Genomic DNA, 21,585 nt, shown 5'->3' on the forward strand with positions numbered 1-21,585 from the left:
ATACTTGGAATGGTACGGAGATCATGAATTCACTTGGATTAGCCATAGGGTAGGAGCCACTTAGGTTTTATGAACCGCATGGAAGTTACCACCCCCTGCTATTAATGCATCATAAGAAGCAGACCAGATATTTGGGGGTTTAGGTTGGCCAAATTCCCTGGCTTAGCTTCAAGAGAACTGCCCTCCTGGAAGGAGATGAAACTATCTATTCACACAGTCTGCAAAATCTTTTACAGACTACATAGACTTCTACTTAGCATTTTGGGTATCTGTTACTGACATTGTTGTGAGTGGACATAAGCCAATTTAATCTATCACTCTTAGCTTTATTTTAGTAGAAATTGGTAGTCTCCAAGAGGTAAAGATAGACAAAGGATGTAGATATCCCCAAACCTAGTTTCCAGCTAGGAAGAAACCTTCAGCTCTACTAGACCTATTATAAAGTCACAGTAATTAACAATTGTGGTGTTGGCATAAGGACCGACAAGCCACTGGAACAATACAGAGAATCCAGAACAAGACCTGTGTGTATTTGGACACTCTAATCCTGGCAGAGGCAGCCTTGCAGGCCATTGACAAAAGGGTGGATAGTTCAGTAAATGGGAATCCTTACGGGGAAAACAAACAAACAAAAGGTAACTAATCCCTCCCTCACACCACACATGGAATCATTTCCAAGGAAGTTAAAGACCCAAACGGAAGAGGCAATACTATAAATGGTTTTAGAAGGTAAAAATAGGGGCACCTGGGTGGCTCAGTCGGTTGAGCATCCGACTTCGGCTCAGGTCATGATCTCACGGTTCGTGGGTTTGAGCCCCACGTCGGGCTCTGTGCTGACAGCCAGCTCAGAGCCTGGAGCCTGTTTCAGATTCTGTATCTCCCTCTCTCTCTGACCCTTCCCTGCTCATGCTGTCTCTCTCTCTCTCTCTCAGAAATAAATAAAACATTTTTTAAAATTTTAAAAAGAAAGTAAAAATAGGGAACAAAACTTCATAATCTCTAGGTGTAGAGGGGTTTCTAAAGATACAAAGTGCCAACCATAAAGAGATTGACTTATTTGACTACACTGAATTTAAGAACCTCTGTACATTGAAGAACACAGTGAAAACAAGACTTGGCCAAATTCTGCCACATACATGAGCATTTATTATCAAGCAGCTCCCTAAACAGCCTCTCAAGTTGTGCTGTAAGCTCACTGGAGTACCAGCCGTCTGTCTGACATCACTTCACGTGAACACTTTCTTGAGACAAATGGAGGGACATCCCAATGCCAGGATCAGCTGATCCCATGCTGGCATGACAGTAAAATCCCCTAGGTGAGACAGAACACAGCGGATTCAGAATCCTAGACCATTTTGGAGGATGGACTTGTCAAGTTCTTTTCATGCAAGGTAGAGTATCTGAGAATATTTCTAGAACATGCCTCATTCCACCAGTAAAGAAAATCATTTCTAACAATGGTTATGCTGGTGGATAAAGGCTATGGTGTTGATCAGAGGTAAAGACCACAGAAGCCATGAAGTAGTCTTTTCAGGAGTGGGGGCTCATGATTAGAGTGGTTTGCTTGCTAACAATGATCATTTCTGGTGAAGATACTTCAGAATTTAACTGTCATTGGAGTGTAGCTTAAATCTCACACACACACAAACACACACACACACGTGAGTATGCACCCCCATAATGTAGTGTTTTGTTTTGTTTTGTTTTTTAAAGACAGAGCACGAAAGAGGGGAGGGGCATAGGGAGGGGGAGAGGGGGAGAGAGACAGAGGTGTGGGGGAGGCTCAGCATGGGGCCCAACACGGGGCTTGATCCCATGATGACCCTAGGATCATAACCTGAGCCAAGTTGGACACTCAACTGACTCTTGATTTCGGCTCAGGTCATGATCTCATGGTTGGTGGGTTTGAGCCCTGCATTGGACTCTGTGCTGACAGCACTGACCCAGGTTGGGATTCTTTCTCTCTTCCTCTCTCTCTGTCTCTCCTCTGTTTGCGTTCACACGTTTGTTCTCTCTCTCTCTCTCTCTCTCTTTCAAAATAAATAAATAAACATTAAAAAATAAATAAACGATAGGTATCTAACAGCTAACAGACTCTAGCTATTTGAGGCCTCCCTTCAAGAGTTTTACTATATACTACCACCTGCATTATTATTATTGCTTAAATTAACTTACCTTTTTAACTTCTTAAAAATGTTATAACACAACCTTAATATAAACCTGGCATCACTTGCCATAAAAATAAAAGTAAGAGCAGTGAAACAACAGCAACAAAGAATATGTCTTTAACTCTTAGACAGCTGCTGCCTCCTGCCTGCCCGAGGTGCCACACAGCCCGGTCCTGCTCTTAGGAGGCAAGTTAGAAAAGCCTTTTCTTCTGGGAATTTCACAGTTTGAGGTCTTACATTTAAGTCTTTAATCCATGTGGAGTGGATTTTTGCATGTGGTGTAAGATAAGAGCCCGATGTCATTCCTTTGTATGTGGACATTGTTCTCCCAGCTCCATTTGTCGAAGAGACTGTCCCTTCCCCCATTGTATGTTCTTGGTGCTTTTGTCAAAACTCAGTTGCCCAGATGCATGGATATATTTCAGGGCTCTTGGCAATGATTTCGTGGATCTGATACCAAAAGCAGAGGCAACAAAAAATACAAATAAACAAGTGGCACTGTATTAAAATAAAAAGCTGCACAGCAAAGGAAACAATCAACAGAGTAAAAAAAGCAACCTGCACAATGGGAGAAAATACTTGCAAATCCTGTATCTATTAAGGGGTCAGTCTCCAAAATATATAAAGAACCCATGTATCTCTGTAGCAAAGAAGCTAATCACCCGATTTTAAAATGGGCTAAGAACTTGAATAGACATTTCTCCAAAGAGGATCTCCAGATGACTCACTGGTATATGAAAAACTGCTCAACGCCACTCATCATCAGGGAGATGCACATCAAAACCACAATGTGATACCACCTCGCATCTTCCAGGATGGCTATTATTTAAAAAAAAAGAAAAGAAAAAAACCCACAACACAAGTGTTGGTGAGGATACAGAGAAATTGGAACGCTTGCACACTGTTAGGGGGAATGCAAAATGCATCCGCTACGAAAAACAGTATGGAGGTTCCTCAGAAAATTAAACATAGTACTACCATGTGATCCAGCAATCCCACTTCTGGGTTTATGTCCAAAGAAAGTGAAGTCAGGATCTGGAAGAGATAGTATTAGCCCAGTGTTCACTGCCGCGCCATTCACGGCAGCCAAGGTGTGACAACAACCTTCACGTGGTATATGCACACAAGAGGAAACGGTTCCGCCTTTACCAAGAAGGGTGTTCTGGTTGTGTGACAATGTGGGTGAATCTTAAGGATGCTGGGCTCAAGTGAAATAAACCAGTCACAGAAAGATAAAATACTCCATGATTGCACTTACATGAGGCATCTAAAATAGTCCGACTCATAGAATCCCAGAGCGAAATGGTGCTAACCAGCGGCTGGAGGGACAGAAAAATGGGAAGTCACTAACCTGTGGGCATCAAGTTTCAGGCAAGCGAGACGAATAAGCTCTAGCGGTCTCCTGTCCAGCAGCCAGCAATACTGCATGTGCACTTAAGGTTTCCTCTGAGGGTAGATCTCATGGTGACTGTTCTTAGCACACTAAAATAAACTTTTTGGAATCTAAAGACATGGGCACCCGAGTGGCTCAGTTGGTTAAGCATCCAACTCTTGATTTTGGCTCAGGTCATTGATCTCACAGTTCTTGAGATCAGGCTTCCTGCTGACAACATGGAGCCTGCTTAGGATTCTCTCTCTCCCCTCTCTCTGCCCCTTCCCCTCCTCAAAGTAAATAAATTTTTAAAGATAATAAAAATAAAATATAAAAAGAGAGAAGTGTTCATTCTCTGGGGCACTCTTTTTGAAGTTCTTTTTGAAGCTGAGAAAACTCAACGCCCTCACTAGCCAAACCACTGTTATTTAAGAGTCATGCTCCTGGTTCTAGAATCACCTCTGGGAACCCCCACACTATCCCTGATACAGTACCGAGAGACAAAGAGTTAACTTAATGTTAGCAAGCAGCTAGTACATGATGGAAGTCTTAGAGCCACTTCCTCACTTACTCAGTAGCACAACCTTCCAACGTGGGTGTTAGTGAATTCCATTTTACGGATGAGCAAACTGAGGCTTGGAGAGGCGATGGGACGTGGCTAGAGCCAGAATCAGGAGCTGGGTCCGTCTGCCCTTTTACTGTCACCCTCAGCAAACAGCACGTGTTCTGACCTCTCCCCTCCTCCCTGCATCAACCAGCCACGTCCATCCAAAGGGCCAGGATTCTATCCAGGGAAGAACCGAGTCTTTCTGGAACTGTGGTTCTTTGTCTTTCCTAACCAAAACCAAGACGGTCCTGGAGTATTTCTGAAGCAGAATGATTTCTCTGCCCCGGGTCATGTTTGTACTGTTAGCCTGTCCTTCCAAAATGGACGGGGCAAACATCAAAGCATTCAGTGCCGCCTTTTATTAGTAACTTGGCCGTATTTTATGGCTTGAGGGTTTGGCTTTTACTTCCCAGGAACTGCTCAGAACCAAGAGAACTTGGCATTGTCAGGGCATTTCCATGGGCCTGGTTATCCCTTCCCTCACTGGTCCTTCTGGAGCCTCTGCTCATTTCAGCAAGGAGCACCCTGGGAGGCCCCCTGTAGGCGGAGGTCATGGCCACCTCAGGGCCCACCGTGCTGTCCCCAAACAAGGCCACGTGGCCACATCCAGGCCTTTTCCTTCTGTCATTGATCCAGTGAATACTTTCAACCAGGTACGAGGGTCTCCCCAGCACGATCTTGGCATGAGGAACAGCCACGCCCCCTGCCCTCTGTAGAGCTGGGGTAGAGGAGCTGGTGTTGGCCAGTCCTGGGCTCCCAAGTCCTACTTCCTTCCCCAGAGCTTCCATCTGCCCATCCTTGGAGCAGGCCGGCCCTCCCAGGATTACATGGAGTGATGCAGACAAGTGCATCTCAGGAGCCGTCGAGGGCTGAGCCCACATAAGGGAGCGGTGGTATAGCTGTGTGGGGCGGCTGTGGGGTTTCTGCTCACTCAGCAGCCGGGATACGCCACGTCCAGCGTGTAATCAGCTCCTTCATTATGTGGTTCTCACTGTAAGAACTGCAGGGTTTCAGAGGAATGACGGAGCCACAGGGTCCCCAAGGTGGCAGCCCATCCCAGGAAGAATGACTACTCCAAGCCAGAGGAGAAGGAGGTCAGGAGCCAGAGGTGGGGGAGGGAAGTGCCCACTGTCTCCCTTGTGGGCTGTCTGCCTCTGACCTGGAGAAGATCAGTTCCCGGGGATTTGCTGCAGAGCAGGAGCTACTTCAAGGCTAACAAAATCAACAAACCACAAATACCAGGCCCCATATGGACAGTGGCTGGGGACGTCACCCTACGAAAAGACGTCCACCCACTTCGCATGTGTTCTCCCACTTCAGATCTGGGACAGGAGCCCGACTCAAAAGGCGATGCAGGGTCAGCAACCCAAGTAACCATCCTTAGGTGAATGAATAAACAGAAAGTGGCCTATCCTTCTGGTGGAAGGTTACTCGGCCTTGAAAAGGAAGGGAATTCCAGCACACACTACCACGTGGTTGGACCTGGAGGCCGTTAGCTAAGCGAAAGCAGCCTGTCATGAAAGGACAAGTGTACCATCCCACTTACGGGAGGTACTTAGAGTGGTCAAACTCGCAGACGGAATGCAGAATGGTTGCCAGGAGCTGGCAGAAGGCAGAACTGTCTAATAGGTACAGGGCTTCAGATTCGCAAAACAGAGTTCTGGGGTTGGCTGGTGATGATGTTTGCACAACATGGCAGATGGACTTAATGCCACTGAACCGTGTGCTTACAGATGCTTAAGATGATGGGCCGCCTGGCCAGTTCAGTCAGGACAGCGTGCAACTCTTGGTCTCAGAGTCATGAGTTCGAGCCCCATGTTGGGCATGGGGTCTACTTTAAAGAAGAAAAAAAAAGGTTCAGATGGCAAATTTTATGTGTATTTTACCACTATTAAAACTTTTTAAAAATCAGGAGTGCCCGGTGACTCAGTTGGTTAAGCGTCCCCCTTCAGCTCGGGTTATGACCTCGTGGTCCATGAGTTCGAGCCCCCCATCAGGCTCTGTGTTAACAGATTAGAGCCTGGAGCTTGCTTTGGGCTGTGGATTTCCCTCTCTCTCTCTGCCCCTCCCCCACTCACACTATGTATCTCTCTCTCTCAAAAATGAATAAATGTTTTTTAAAAATTGGTTTTTTTTAAACTTTTAAAAATCAGAAAAATAACTCAAAATACCCCCTCCAGGAAAGGTGCAATTGGAGACCTCCTCTGCATCTGTCTCCCCCTTAGTCCGTCGTAGCCCAGAGCAGGGTTGGGGGGTCACTTTGCAGAGGGTGAGTGGGAGGGGGTTTTTAGAGAGCTGTTATGGAGAAAATACGTGTCATGTTTCTTTCACACCCAACTCACACGCAGCACGGCAAGGGGGCGCATGAGTCCTGCCTCGCTCCAGAGCATGACTGAGGGGTGAAGCAGCTCACAGGATTGCCTGTGCTCCTCAAATCTGCGCAAAGGCCCAGGCGCCCTCCCCGCACACACATCCTTAATAAAGTGCGTGCATGGAGCAGCGCTACTGCACGCAGACCTGCATCCTCAGGGACTGTGCCAGAAGGGGCTTAAGTAGATGTGTTAAGCCGAGCTGTTAAGTCATTACGGAGCCATGTCTTAGTTTCAGGCCATTTCATGATGAGGATGTGCCCTATACTGTCTCATACTGGACACAGAAACATGCGGTTCTGGGCACAAAGACATCTGTTCAGTCATTGAATGGATACGTACTGGTAGATAAATTGGCACAACACCCAGTCCCATATGTGCCCGCCACCCACTCCTTATTCAGTCCGCTGGCACACCTTTGAGGCTCCTTTAACTGATGGGCTGGGGTGGCACATTTATCTGGTTTGATCTTTGAGAGAGAGGAAGAGAGCGAGCAGGAGAGGTGCATAGAGAGGGTGGACAGAGGATCCGAAGCAGGCTCCAAGCTGACAGCAGCTACCCCAACGCAGGTCTTGAACTCACAAACCGTGAGATCATGACCTGAGCCGAAGTCAGATGCTTGACCAACTGGGCCACCCAGGTGCCTCCTTACCTGGGAACTTCTAACCTCTTCCAAATCATAAAGCTGTGCCTTCACTTTAACACCGCAGCTCCGTGAGTTAAGACATCCATGCAGGCGCGTTGGAAACCAGCTAAGCTGGATTCCCCGGTAGGAGCTGGGTCAATAACGTGTGATACGTTTGTGCAGTAGGCACCCAGTATCCAGCAGAGATGAAGTTGTAGAATAGTGATGTGCATGAAGTCCATATTTGGTGTTTTATCTAAGTGTGTGCATACTATTTGTTCAGATATGCCCATACTGTGTGTGTGTGTGTGTGTGTGTGTGTGTGTGTGTGGCATGCATGTGCATGCACGCACGTGTGTGTGTGGTCCCCAGGCCAGCAGCAGCACCAGGACATTGTCAGCCACTCACATTCTCAGGCCCCACCATGGATCTACTGAAGCAGAAGATCTGGGGCTGGGCCCCCACTGTCTGCTTGCACGAGCCCCCCAGAGATTCAGGTCACACCCAAGCTTGAGAACGCCTGGCCCACTGTGCTCCAGACACCCCCTTCCTCTCCCTGGACTCACTTGTATCTCTTCTCCAGGCCCTGATCCAGCTGCCCCCCTACATCTCTCAGTGCGATGAGGTGCTGCAGTTCTTTGAGACGAGACCTGAGGACCTGAACCCCCCCAAAGAGTAAGTTGACGTGGGTACCTCCCCAGAGTTTGCCCTCACAGCCGTCCCTGCCTCCAGGCCGGCCCCAAGAGGAATGGGAATAAAGCAAAGTAAAGATTTTTTCTTAATATGAGAGCGAGCGAGCATGGGAGTGGGAGAGAGGGGCAGAAAGAGAGCGAGAGAGAGAATCCCAAGCAGGCTCCTCACTCAGTGCAGAGCCCGATGTGGGGCTCAGTCCCACAAGTGTTTTGTGCCTCTGAGTTTCTGCTTCCTCATCAGTAGAGTGGGCGTGGCTAACCTTGATCACACCTGGGAGGATTACACACCGCCCTGCCCATGACGGAGAGTCTGGCACATGGCAGGTACTTACCTGGCGATGTCTTCCTGTCTTTAAAGCAGGCTTAGAGGGGAGGAGGGCTGCTGAGGGCCCAGGGGATGGCTCTGGGGTCACAGCAGGCCGGCTCAGGTGGGCCTCGGTTGTTGGTTGTTGGTTTCCGCGGCAATGAACAGCAGCAGAAGAGCTGGTCCCTTGGTCCGATTCCTGAAGCTCATACCCAAGTCAGGCCTGAAGACAGAAACGGGTCGTTCCCAGCAGTCTGTAGGGAGACAAGATGGATTCCAGATGGTGTTGGTAAAGGAAGGGTTTTTGCTGCCACGCATGGGAAAACTTGGGACCATGGCAAGCATGTCACACAGAGAAGCTAATGTGCCTGCATGAGCCCACACATCCCGCTGCTGGAACCCGGCAGCTCCCTACTGCCCCTGCCCCTCCCACTGTGGCTGGGGCCGCAAGACAGCCAGCAGCAGCAGTCTACGGTAGGCGGGAGCCCGGGTGCTGACATGCAGTACAGCATGGACGGCCCTTGAGAACACAGCCCCAGAAGGGGGACATCACCGAAAGCCTCTTACCATATGATTCCATTCGTCTGAAACATCCAGAATACACCAGTCGTTAGAGACAGTGAGCAAATTAGTGTTTTCCAGCCATTGGGAGTGGTGGGAATGGCAAGTGACCGTTTACAGGTCCAGGGCTTCCCTTTGGAAGGATGAACAGTTTCTGGAATTAGATAGTGGTGATGATTGCACAACCTTGCAAAGATGCTAAAAACCAGTGAGCTCTACACTTGAAAAGAATGAATTTTATGATGTGGGAATTATAGCTCAGTTCTTAAAAAATTAGGTAAATCTGGCGTGCCTGGGTGGCTTGGTTGGTTGAACGTTCGACTTCGGCTCAGGTCATAATCTCCTGGTTTGTGAGTTCAAGCGCTCTCTGCTGTCAGCTGGAGCCTACTTCAGATTCTCTGTCCACCTCTCTCTGCCCCTCCCCTGCTTGCTCACGCTCTCTCTCTCTGTCTCAAAAATAAATAAACATAAAACAAAAATTAAGTAGATCTGGGTTCAGCTTGCTACTTACTAGCTGTGTAGGCTTAGGAAAGTTACTAACCTCTCTGGGTATCATTTTATTCATCTATATCATACGCGTTAGAAGAGTACTTATTTCTAATACTTATTATGAGTATTAAATGAGTGAACTAAAAGTACCTAGCAGGGTACTAGCACAGGGTAATAACACTTAGCTAATGTCATTGTGCCACAGCATCTCTCTCAACCCAACCATCCTGTCCCCTCCCTTTTCTCTTTATAACATGGGAAACCTCTTTACCACTGGGATAATTTACGTAAAAAGTATTTGTGAACCCTGATTTGTAATATCGCATTTGTAATGCAGCTGTGTATACATTCTGAGGTGGTTGACAAGTCCAAGGGAATCATTACTCGTTGTTCCGTGTGAATTCTAGCCCACAGTAGTGTTCTGTCTGCCACCATGAGCGAGGTGTGTTTTCTTCACTGCTCTCCAGATTCCTAGCCAGTGTTGGCGTGTTTCCCTTACCACTTAGTGCCACGAGCTCTCTGCTTCCTGCATATGGCTCAGGGCACCCCCAGGAAGTGGGACAGGGCCTCTGCAGTGCCTGGTGAGGTGGGCATCAGGCTCAGTGCAACATGGCAGCCTAATCGTGCTTTTATACTGTGTGCCGCCCACCTCAGCTCTTCCCTAGGGCCCCCTGCTCTACAAACAGACTGGAGATGCCAGTCCCGCGGGCACCGGAGCACTTACCAGGCAAACTGAGAACATGAAAAGGAATTCTTTCTTTTTTCAAGAGTGTCCCTGGGGCTGACTTCTATTTTCTTCATTCACTGGAGATGATGCAGAATGGAGAATCTCAGTTTCCTAACAGAATAACTCCTATTTCTTTATAACAGTACTGACTCGTGGTTCTCTCCCACCCCTTTCTTTCCATGCAGGGAGCATGTTGGGAAAAAGAAATCTGGTAAGACAATTTTTCCATTTTCTCCCATTCATTCACTGTTGCGCATGCCCCAACTTCGCACCTACGATTGCCTGTCCCTGGGCACTGCCTGAGGGATGCAGCATGTGACTGTACGGGTGGATGGGTGGGTGGATGGGTTGATGCTTGACTGTTGATACCCCAGCCTGTTTTGCAAAAGCAAGTATTAGAGGTTGTTGCATCCTACATCAAAAAGTTAGAGACCGACATCTCCTGACCAGCTGTAGGGGGTCAAATACCTTTATTCTGCTGGAGACAGAGGAATGTGGTGACTCACAGCCAAGAGCCTTCTCCTCAAGTGTTGGAAGGGATCAAAATAGGAGGGACGCTGGGTCTTAAGGAGTGAACGGGAGCTTTCCACAGAGGGAAGGGGCAGCTGGGGCTGCGGGGAGGGGGCGCAGGCGGGGCCAGCCTCGGGGCCACCGCTGTTTTTGCTGGGCGAAGAGGGCTGCTCCTTCAGGCACCTCTGGCACGCACTCCCTTCTCCCGGGGGGCCAGTTCCCCTCCTTCCCAGCACCCCGCTCCCACGCCCTAGAGCAATGATGGGAAAAGAGAAGGTGGGGATTTAGGTGTGCACGGAGGAATGATTGAGCCATCGCAGGCCTGGGGTTGATAACTTTAGATTCACAGTAGTCCAGCCTTTTCTTCTGCAAACCCAGGATTATCTCTCCCCTCCCCCCCCCATATCTGCAAAGTCCCCCTCCCACGACACCACACCTGGAGCCAGCAGGGTCCTCGGAGCTTCCAGAATTCCAAGTTCTTTTATGTATCTAGGACTCCAGGAAGTGTGAGGGCATTGATAATGCTGTGGGGAGAGAGGGGCCAAGCAGAGATCCCAGAAGTGAAAAAGGATGCCTGCCCTCCTCTTGTGGCCCTCCATTTCCTCATCTGTAAAATGGGGATAATAATAGTAATCTATCTTGGAGGATTATCATAGGGTTTATCGTAATATGTATAAAGCACTCAGAACAGCATATTTTAAGGGATACATATTTGCTGCTATCTTTAGACTGCTACCTTTAACTCCAAGCACATGGGTGCCCCTGCCCAGCATCAGTAGAAAGTCCAAATTCAGTAGCTCCGGTCCCTTTACTGCCCCCCTGGGTACAGGGCCTGTGGTCAGCTTTACAAGGCCCAGGCCATTCTAGCAAGGAAAAATAGAGAGGAACTGGGTCTATGCCTCAAGGTCTGGAGCCTGGAATGAATGCCTGCCTTTCCCCAGCCGGTCTGTTTACAGCTGCACTTTGCATTTAATAGGTACCGGCCAGACCGATGGCATCCTGTTCAGGCTACGCGTGGTCCTTGGGCTCTGAGGATAATGATACGTTTCTTAGAAAAGAACAGAGAGGAGAAGAACTCTTGGGCTGGTCACAAGAGTTTCTGGCTCCGAGTGTGCAGAGACTTTGCTGCAGGGAATGGCTAAAGGAAGAAAGGAAAGAGACAGCTCTAGTTTGCAAAAACCAAAGTGTCCGGTCAGAACAGGCTTGATGAGGGGACTGGTCTGGAAGAGAGGGAAGAGGCTCTAATTTGTGGTGATGACTGTTACATCATTCACCTGCAATGATGGGGGGTGGGTTTATTTATAGTTCAGCTGGATGGAAAATAGCATTTTTCTTTTCAGACTAAGGACCCATACTAGGATGAGCCTTATTTTTTTATATGAGCTTTGACCTCTTTCTCTATGTTCGAAGTAACCTTCTTGATTGACTGAAAGGGATTTAAGATTGACAGCCCCAAACCCAGAGATTTCTGTGCCGGAACTCCGAATTGGAGAAAACTCAACTGTCTCCAGAATTGGCCAGCAGACTTTGGCTAATGTAGTCTCAACTTCTGCTCATCTTGTAAGAAAAAAAAAATCCTCCCACCAAAATTTAAGAGGTCATCTGATTATTTAAGGAGCATCTTTCTTCTTGATTTTTCTACCCCTATTGAAGTATTCTCTGATTTACTGACTCTTTCAGCAAGACTGGCAGTATGGGCAGTTTCTGAAAGGAAAATCCCACCTTATCATTACTGACTATATTTTGCTGTAACTAAAAAACTGTTGACTGAGTGGCTTCAACAACAGCAGCTTATTTCCTCCCAAGTATGGATCCTGGAAGTCTGAGGTCAAGGTGCCGGCATTGTCAGGTTCTGGAAAGAGCCCTCTTCCTGGTTTCTAGACTGCTGCCTCCTCACTGTGTCCTCCCATGGCAGAGAGAGAGCAAGAACAAGCCCTCTGATGTCTCTTCTAGTAAGGGCGCTATACCCATCATGGGGGCCCCACCCTCATGAGCTCATCCAAACCTAATTCCCTCCCAAAAGCCCCACCTCCAAATGCCATCCCGTGGTAGTTAAAGCTTTAGCATATGAATTTCAGAGGACAAAATTCAGTCCATGGCAGTTATCTTTAAAATTTGAAACATGTTGGAGCCCCTGGGTGGCTCTGTCGGTTATGCATCCACCTTTGGCTCAGGTCATGATCTCGCAGTCTGTGAGTTCGACCTCCACATCAGGCTCTGTGCTGACAGCTCAGAGCCTGAAGCCTGTCTTTGGATTCTATGTGTGTGTCTCTCTTTCTGCCCCTCCCCTGCTCTCTCACTCTCTCTCTCTCAAAAGTAAACATTAAAAAAACTTTTTTAATAAAATTCAAAACATGTCATCATGAATCAAAACATTCCAACTAGGAAAATCTGCGGTAGATTAGTCACTGTACCTCGAGAATGTTTTGCAGCACTTCCTCAGGGTCAAAACCGCCCTTCTACTGTCGAATCTCCTCCTTTATGCTGACCTTTTCCTTCTCTTATTCCTGCTGGACCACAGGAATGACCCTCCTTACCTAAGAATACCTTGATTTCAAACTTGCAGCTCCTAGTACTTAGCTATCTGCATTGACTTGAGGTACTGCTATTACTGTGCATTATAGAGCTTGGGTGCAGTATCGCTGTCCACCAGTAGGTGTCTCCACCTAGAGCCTAACTGGCCTGAAGCCTAGCGTGAGGATTCTAGCAGTCAAACCAATGAGGTTTTCATCAGCTGAGTGCTCTGGGTAAAATGAAGGTAAAAGAACTGGTGCTGGAAAAGCATCCCTGTGCACTTCCTTCTGAACGACTTCATGGCAGGATACTTCAGTGTAAAAGCTGCTGCAGAAGAAGGAGATAATAAGACTCAGACGCGGCCCCTGAGCGAGTCTTGGAGGAAGTACCAGCCCTGAGCCCTCTGCCAGTACCAGATCTGCTCCTGGCCAGCCCAGAGTCCTAACCCTTGCCCTTTGACCTCCTCAGTTCCTGGAATTGTGTCTTGTTTGCAGTGAGTCCCATGACTTTCTGATCCTGTCACTGCTGTTGGTTCTCCCAAATCCCCTTGGCAGCCTGGTTGAGAGAGTTGGTGCAGAAATGAATAGATCAGTCCGTTGATCAGAATCCTGAAATCTCTGTGGCACAGCTGTACCACCATCAGTTGTTAAAACTGGGTGGCAGCAATTAGCTTTTTGGACAGAGTAACCAGACTTAACTGGGCCCTTTGACTTAATCAAAGCTCTATTCCTACTTGTAGGCAAGAAGGAACCGTCTTTGCCTGCTCATAAGACGGACAGGTCCCTCTCGTAACTGTGTGCTCTTAGGGCGAGGCCTGGAGCCATGCAAAGCAGAAGAATTTCTAGAAGTTCCCCTTCATCGTTTGTCGCTTCACTCCACAAATATCCATTAAATGTCTGTGCCGAGTGCCAAGTAAACAAGACAGATGCAGCTGTTGATTACGTGTTTACTAAGCACCTACTGTGTACCTGACAGGGCTCTAGGGCTCTAGGCCCCCAGGGAATGCAAAGGTAAACAAGATGTAGAAAGCGTTTTTATGGTCTGGTAGAACAAATAGGTGGATAAAGAAAATGAAGTGCTGCAGGCACGGAAAAGGAGGGCACTTTAATTTCTTTCTGAGGAGGGACGTCCTCCAAAGGTGAGTTTTAGAATATTCATTCCCCCCCCCCCTTCAGATGCTCATTGAGCCTGGTAGGTACTGTCCACATTCTGGGCCAAGTGTTGGCAAACTTGTTCTCTGAAGGGCCCAGATAGCAAATATTTCAGGGTTTGCAGGCCACATACAGGCTCTGTCAATAATCATAATAATTTTTCCTCTTCCTCTCATTCTCCTTTACAACCCTTTAAAAAATAAAACAACTTTCCAAAATCCCCTTGCACCAAAGCAGACCACATGGGCCTGCGAGCCTTTAGGCAGGGGGTCCAACACTAAACAAGAGCCTGAGTCCCTGCACTCACAGGGCTTATGTTCTAGAATGGGAAAACAGATGAGAAAGCTAGTGAATACACAGACTCTTGTTATTTTTTTAAAAACTCTGTGACAAAATAAAATTAGGCAAGGCAGTGCAGCTTGGTCCGAGAAGATCCCATTGATAAGATACCACTTGAGCCGGCACCTGATCCATGCAGTTCCCTGTGCCACGTTGGGGAGTGGAGAAGAAATGATCAGAGAGATTAGGCAGGCCCCCTTAGGCCACTGGGCTTTTCCTGACTGAGGTAGAGCCATGGTAGGGTCTTGACCTTTGGGGAACATGATCTTACGCATCTTTTGAAAGTATCACTGTAGCTGCTGTGTCAAAAACAAGTCATAGCAGTCAAGGCTGGGGCAGGAGAACAGTTAGGAGGCTCAAATTAGGCGGGTGCATGTGAATGCAGGGAGAGGAAGAGGCATCCTGAAAACAGCCTATGCTGTTTTACAGATACACCAGGGATGACAAAGCCAAAATCCAAGGCCATAAAGGCCAGCAGAGTCCAGATTGTAGAGAACCTGAGGGCACTGGGGAGCCACAGCAGATGATGAGCAGTGGGTGGCATAATCAGAGTAGCATTTTTGGAGCAAGCACTCTGCAGTATGGAGGACAGAGTGGAGAGACAGGATAGAGACCAGTTACAGCTGCCATTTCCCCACCACCACCACCCCAAACAAGCCTCATTCCATCCCTCGTGCAGAGGATGTGAGCAAAGTCAGGTGACAAAGCATGAGAAAGGTCCACAGGCATCAAACCTGTGGCTCTGTGACAAAGAATCTGGACCTGCCTCTAGGGGGCAGCAGAGAGCCCCCCAGGAGTGAGCGCAGCTGCACTGTGACTCCACCAGCCCCCTGACCTCCTGCCTGGGAGACCCCGGGCACTTCCTGAGAGTGCACCTGAGCAGTGGTCACAAGTTCCAACCTGACTGTGGACTGGGTACTTTTCTCCTGTCTTTCCAGTTCTTTCTCTCAAGTTAACGCCCAGGGAAGCCCAGTTGGCCTGGGTACGGCCCACCTGAGGGCCAGATCAGAGGAGTAGCTTCATTACTGGGATTGTGATCCTCAAGGCAGACTATATCCTGGGGTAGAATCTACAGACCTTGGAGTCTCTGCCTCTTGCATCACCTGGGGAGATTGTCCCTGGCTCGCAGTGGCCCAGAGCCTCTAGCAAGCCAGCATCTACCTCCACCCATTCACGTGATAGGACCTTTGTGGGCCCAGCACCAGGTGGTTCTGGACACCGTCAAGCAGGCGGGCTTCAGACCACTCTTCCTTCCCTAGCGTCTTTTCTTTCCTCACCTACCCCCACCACACCCCACCACACTGGGAGCTTTGACCAGGGGGACCTGATTCACATCTGGCTTTGTCACCTTCCAGCTGTGGGACCCAAAGCGAATCACTTGCTATCTCAGAGCCTCTCTTTTCTGGTCCATAAAACAAGGCAGGAGCCACCCCCGGGGTGGTTGTGTTGACCCCGTTTATGTATGATGTGTAGCCGTACAGTGTGTGTGATGTGGTGGGCGTTCATGTGGAGCCACCCCCCTCCAGACCTGCTCCCGAACCTTCAGTCTACATCACCCTCTGTCTGTTCTGTTTCTGTCCCCAAGCATTCTCTACCCAGGGTAGCCCTGGGACCCTCCCCAACTCCTGTTTCCCCCCATTACCCTCAGCTAGGAAGGGGGACTTGGCACAGAGCCAAGAAGTGGTGATGCTTCACCCCGCTACAACGCCCTGTTGTGGTTTCCCACATCAAAAGTTCAGAGCATGTGGTTGGGACAAAGGGCTGTCATGCTCCTTCTGGATGCCAGAGGCTGGAGGGCACCGGCAGGCTGGCAGATACTTCACCACCAGCTCTCTGATCATGAGCCCCGCTTTGTAGCATCTGCCAATATCCATCGTGTAAATACCCCCACGGTGGCCGGTTTCAAGCTTACCAGTAAGGCGCCACCCAGCAGAGCCGGGAAGACACGCGCCAAGTTGGCTCTGGGTGACCTGGCTGTCACACACCATGACTGGGTGACCTGGACCCAGAAGCGTGGGATTTCCTGGATATTTCAGTTGTTTACGAAAACAGTAGGAGGAAATACTGTGAATCAGGACTTGCAGAAAACCAAGGCCCTATGGCCACAGATGTCCCTTCACATCACCCGTATTCTGTGGTATCTTTTCTTTTATTAGTCAGGTGTGTCTTAGCGTTTACCTGGGACCACACAGCCCCAGAGGCCACCACCCACTGTGTCCTGTGGAAACAGCGTCTCCTGGCGCGCCTGTCCACACGCCTCTCTGCCACTGCCACTGTCACGACCCAAAGCCAGCGTGTCCCCTGCCTGACAACCCCATGATCTCCATGTGGTCTCCCGCATTCTTTCCATGCTCCATGTGGCAGCCAGAACTCTCTTTCTAAAGATGGGAATCCGTACTTGTCGTTCCCTTCTTTAAGCCCTCAACTGGCTTTCTACTCAAGGGTGAAAAAAAATCCAAACTTCTTACCCGCCTGCTCTGACCCATACCTGCCCATGTGTCTTCCTATGAGACCACTCTCCTCACTCCCTGGGTCACCCTCCCCCCAGCTCCTAGAAGGTTCCAGGCCCTTTCCCATCTGAGAGTCTGCCTGCATCGCTCTTTCCCTGTCCTCTCAGGTCTCCTATCCATGCCCCCATCTTAGGGAGGCCTTGCTGACCACCCCATTGAATGTGGCATCCCCTTGCCCAATTGGTCTTGGTCCAGCATCCTGGCTGTTTCCAGCAATGTAGCTCTCAAACATTGATACTTACATAATCCTGTATACTTGTCATTGTATACATTGGTTTTTGTGCCCCAACCAGGTTAAGTTACTTGAGACTGGGAGTCCTATCTGTCTCATTCACTTAGTACCCCCAGCATGTTCTAGAGTGTCTGGAACATCACAGGTGACTTGATGAATTAAGAGATGAGTGATTTTGGATGGGTGGATGGATGGATGAGTAATAGCAGAGGGATGAATGGATGGAAGGAGAGACTGAAATGCATGAAAGCACTTTCCCACCAGGCTATACCATATCTCAGCCAACTCTGAATCCCCAGTGCCTCTGCACAGGGTCTGCATAGAATAGGCATTTGGTACATTTTGGTGGTTGCACGAGCAGATTAATGCAGGGATGAATGGATGAGGTGACCCTTGAGGTAAGTCCTATCATAGCTTCTTTCTCTCTTTGGAATGGTCTCCTTACCCTCTCCCTGCCCCTGGCTCCCACTCCATTACGTGTGATATCTGATGGGGCTTTGTACCCACAGGGGGTGACCTGACCTCAGTGGACCCCATGGTCCTGGAGCAGTATGTGGTGGTGGCAGACTACCAGAAGCAGGAGAGCTCGGAGATCAGCCTCAGCGTGGGGCAGGTGGTGGACATCATCGAGAAGAACGAGTCAGGTAGGGGAGCTAAGCTGTCCCCTCCCTGCCCTACACATCACCAAGCCCCGAGGACGGGAGATGTTTAGAAACACAGAACCTGCTGCAGCTGATCTGAGCTGGGCGGTGTGCACAGATCCAGCCACCAGCCTCTTAGAAAGCTACCCCTGTCTGATCACAGTGCCCATGTACCCCACTGGGTCACAGTTCCACCAGCATCCTGCGGGGTCAGTGGTTCCCGATTTATTCTGAAGGTCGCATTTCGAGAACATGTCTTCTCCATTCCATGGGAACTTTGCCTTTGATTACCATGGGAGTCTTCACGAAGGCTCCACCTTCGTGGGCTGTGGGCTCTGGTGGGACGGACACACCCCCTGTCTCTTCGGCCCACCTGTCATCCCTGGCCAGGTCGGGGACACAATGTGGCATGATCTGACACTGAGCCTGAGTTTCCGTTGGAACCCTGCATCTCACAGCTGCTTCTCTCTGACCATCCATTCTGTCATATGCAACATAGAGAAAGCTACCACTTCAAAGAGCCGTTACATGGATTAAATGAGCTACTACTACCTAGAGTGTGCTGGCACACAGTAGGTACTCAAGGATGTGGGTATCCTTCCTGCTTTACTTCCTTAGCCACAGAGTAGCCATCAGCACCATCAAAAGAAAAGGGCAAGGAGTAGGGGATGAGCAGTTCCTCTCCAGGAAGAAGTGGCATAAACCCACTGACATTATGGTGGCTAAAATGTAGCATTGCTTAATAATATGGTTAGCGGGCCAGTTTTTGTGACACCCCAATGGCCAGTGAAGGGCCAACAAACAGAGGAAAGGATCTGCATCATGTTACCATAGTCATGAGATCCACATTAGCCAACCAAACACTGTAATTACTCAATATAGCAACTACCATCCCTGCCTCACAGCCAAAGAAAAAAGACTCCCAAGTGACGTGGTCACTCACCCAAGATCTCATGACAGGTTACTGAGCTGGAATTCCAAACCAATTCCAGCTGGCTCCAAGGGCCTGTGACTGTCTAATTCCTGGGAATGAACGTGTGCTCCGCAGGGACTAAGGAAGGCAGCCCCCACCCCTCTGGGTGCCTGCTTGCATGAAGTTGGGCGACTCCATCGCTGAGGAGAGAGTAGAAGCCGGGATGGGGTGTTGAGGCCTGGTATGTCCAGAAGGCGGCAGGGGAAGGGAGGCAGATAGTGAAGTCTTCCAGTGGCCAAAAAACTAGCAACATTTTTTATTATATTTACTGGCCAAGTAATACGTGGACATATTCTTCTTAAAACATCCATCATAAAGTTAAAATCTGCTTTTTTCCACTAGCTTCATCCTTAGTCCCCTTTCAAAACCCCAAATGGACCTTCTGTCAGTTTACTACGAATCCTTCTTGACAGTCGTATACATGCTCATTTATGTACGTGTGTATACGTGTCTTTGTGTGTGTGTATATGTGTGAACTGTATGTCTGCATGTGTGCCCATACATACGAATGTAACCATATGCACACACACAACATTTCGCATGTGTTGTTATAACTTTATAGTTTCTTTAACCCCAGTGTTATCATTCTGCACCTTTTGATCATTTTGATCTGCAGCATGCTTTTTAGTCAACGTTTAGCTTTTCTTTTTCCCTTAACATCCGCATACAATTTGATCAACATAAGCCATATTTTTCTCTAGTATGAATAGTGTATCTGTGCACACAGGTGTTTCTTCAAGTCAGATAATGAGACATAGAACTCCTGGACCGCAGGTACACATATTTTGAATTTTAAGATCCTGCCAAATCGCCTCCAGACTGCTCTCCCTCTAACAATGCATGAGTTAAGAGCTGAGACTGTGAGGTGAGGACAGCCTAGGAATGAATCCTGGCTCTGTCACTTTCTTTGTGACCTGAGTCAAGTCACTGCCTTTCTCCGAGCCTCGGCCTCCTCATCTGTAGAATGGGGCAGTCATAGTAGGCAGCTCATAGGGCTGTTGTGAGGATCCGGCCAGTCAGGTGTGAAGCACTGAGACAGTCTGGCACACGTTACCGTTGTTGTGTTGTGAGTTTCCAGAACCCCCACACAAATACCTATGGATACAACTTCTTACGAAGACATACAATGTATCTTCTCATTTCTGGTTTCCCACAGACGTACCCACCCCATTCACTTACACACACACACACACACACACACACACACAAATACCTACGGATACAACTTCTTAGGAAGATGTACAGTTTATCTTCTCATTTCTGGTTTTCCACAGACGTACCCACCCCATTCACTCACACACACACACCCACACACCCACACACACATCCCGGCCGCCAAAGCTTGTATTGTAAAAGGAGTGTCCAGCTGAGTAAAGTAGGTGACTCCCAAGTCAGGGAGGTCAAAAGCAAAGGCCTCCCTCTCAGACCAGAAAGGCTGCTCTGTAGTCTGCCCCTCCCTTCTCTTCTTTTTTGGGGTCTCCAGCACTTGGAGGTATGTGATCTGGGGGAGCGGATCCTATTTTTCCATTTATATTGTGCAGAGCCGGTGGGGCCCTGTGTTAATTTCCTGTTGCCGTTGGGACGAAACATCATCACACGCTGAATGGCCTCGAACAACATAAATTAGTTACCTCACAGTTCCATAGGTCTGAGGTCCACAGTGGGTCCCACTGGGCTAACATCAAGGCACTGGCAGGGCCGAGTTCCCGTATGCAGGTTCTGGGTAGAATTTGCTTCTTTGCCTTTTCCAGTTTCTAGAGGCCACCCCACACCTTGGCTCATGGCCCCTCCCCAGTCCTCAGAGCCATCAGTGCTGCACCTTTCTCGTCTTTCCTCCGCAGCCACACACAACCCCCGACTCTTCTTCTACTTCACCTGTAATTATGCGGAGCCCACCCCAGTAACCACAGATAACCCCCTATTTGTAGTTCCGCTGCTTTGCAACCCAAATCCCACCACCTGCAACCTTAACTCCTTGACACACGCACAGGTCCCCAGGATTAGGACACAGACGTTTTGGCGTATCCTGCCAGCCGCAGGGTGCAGGCCCTTCTCTAAGGAAGGAGGACCTGAGCCTGGGCGAGAGGCCTCTCAAGCAGTTACACTGCAGCCAGATTTACGTTGACATGAGCAGATGCAAAACTGATGTCTCGGATAAGTCATCAGGGCTGTGGCTTCAGTCTCTGAGGGCCCTGGGTGCACATAGCAGCTCTGCCCTAAGCCGTGTGAACTTGGACCAGTGTCCTGACTTCTTGGAGCCTCAGTTTCCTCATCTGTGCAGTGGGGATGATAATGTGATAAGATTATATAAAACAGCGCAAGTAAAATGGTTAGCGCCTTGGATGCCTTAGTGAGGATAGCTGCATTCTTTACTTATCAGCGCAGAGCCCAGCGTGGAGCTCAGACTCCTGAAACTGAGATCATGACCTGAACCAAAACCAGGAATCAGACGTTCAACCGACTGAGCCACCCACGTGCCCCTTCTTTCTTTTTTTTAATGTTTATTTATTTTTGAGAAAGAGAGAGAGTGAGTGGGGGAGGGCCGGCAGAGAGAGGGGAGACAGAGCAGGCTCTGCGCTGCCAGCAGTGAGCCTGACACGGGCCTCAACCTCACACACAGTGAGATCATGACCTGAGCCGAAGTCTGATGTGTAACTGACTGAGCGCCCCAGGCGCCCCAAAGTGGATTTCTTGGGCTATTCTTAGCAGGTAGCAGGCGGCTAACAGGGGTAGTTGGGTTCCACGATAAATTGGCAACTTTCTTGCCTCTCCCTGAGCGTGGATGAGTAGTGGCTGAACCC

At 48.9% G+C, this 21,585-nt stretch overlaps 1 protein-coding gene across 1 annotated transcript in view; it reads left to right on the forward strand.

Moving 5' to 3' along the window:
- SH3PXD2B (SH3 and PX domains 2B) overlaps positions 1-21,585 on the forward strand; it is a 71,252-nt gene that overhangs the window by 25,984 nt on the left and 23,683 nt on the right. Inside the window, exons 5-7 of the mRNA XM_077757317.1 lie at positions 7,725-7,816; positions 10,100-10,125; positions 17,680-17,814. Of these exons, the coding sequence (XP_077613443.1) occupies positions 7,725-7,816; positions 10,100-10,125; positions 17,680-17,814 (253 nt within the window). The remainder of the gene's footprint in view (positions 1-7,724; positions 7,817-10,099; positions 10,126-17,679; positions 17,815-21,585) is intronic.

This window comes from Crocuta crocuta, unplaced genomic scaffold (genome assembly GCF_008692635.1).
Source record: "Crocuta crocuta isolate KB4526 unplaced genomic scaffold, BGI_CrCroc_1.0 scaffold131, whole genome shotgun sequence".
Taxonomy (NCBI): domain Eukaryota; kingdom Metazoa; phylum Chordata; class Mammalia; order Carnivora; family Hyaenidae; genus Crocuta; species Crocuta crocuta.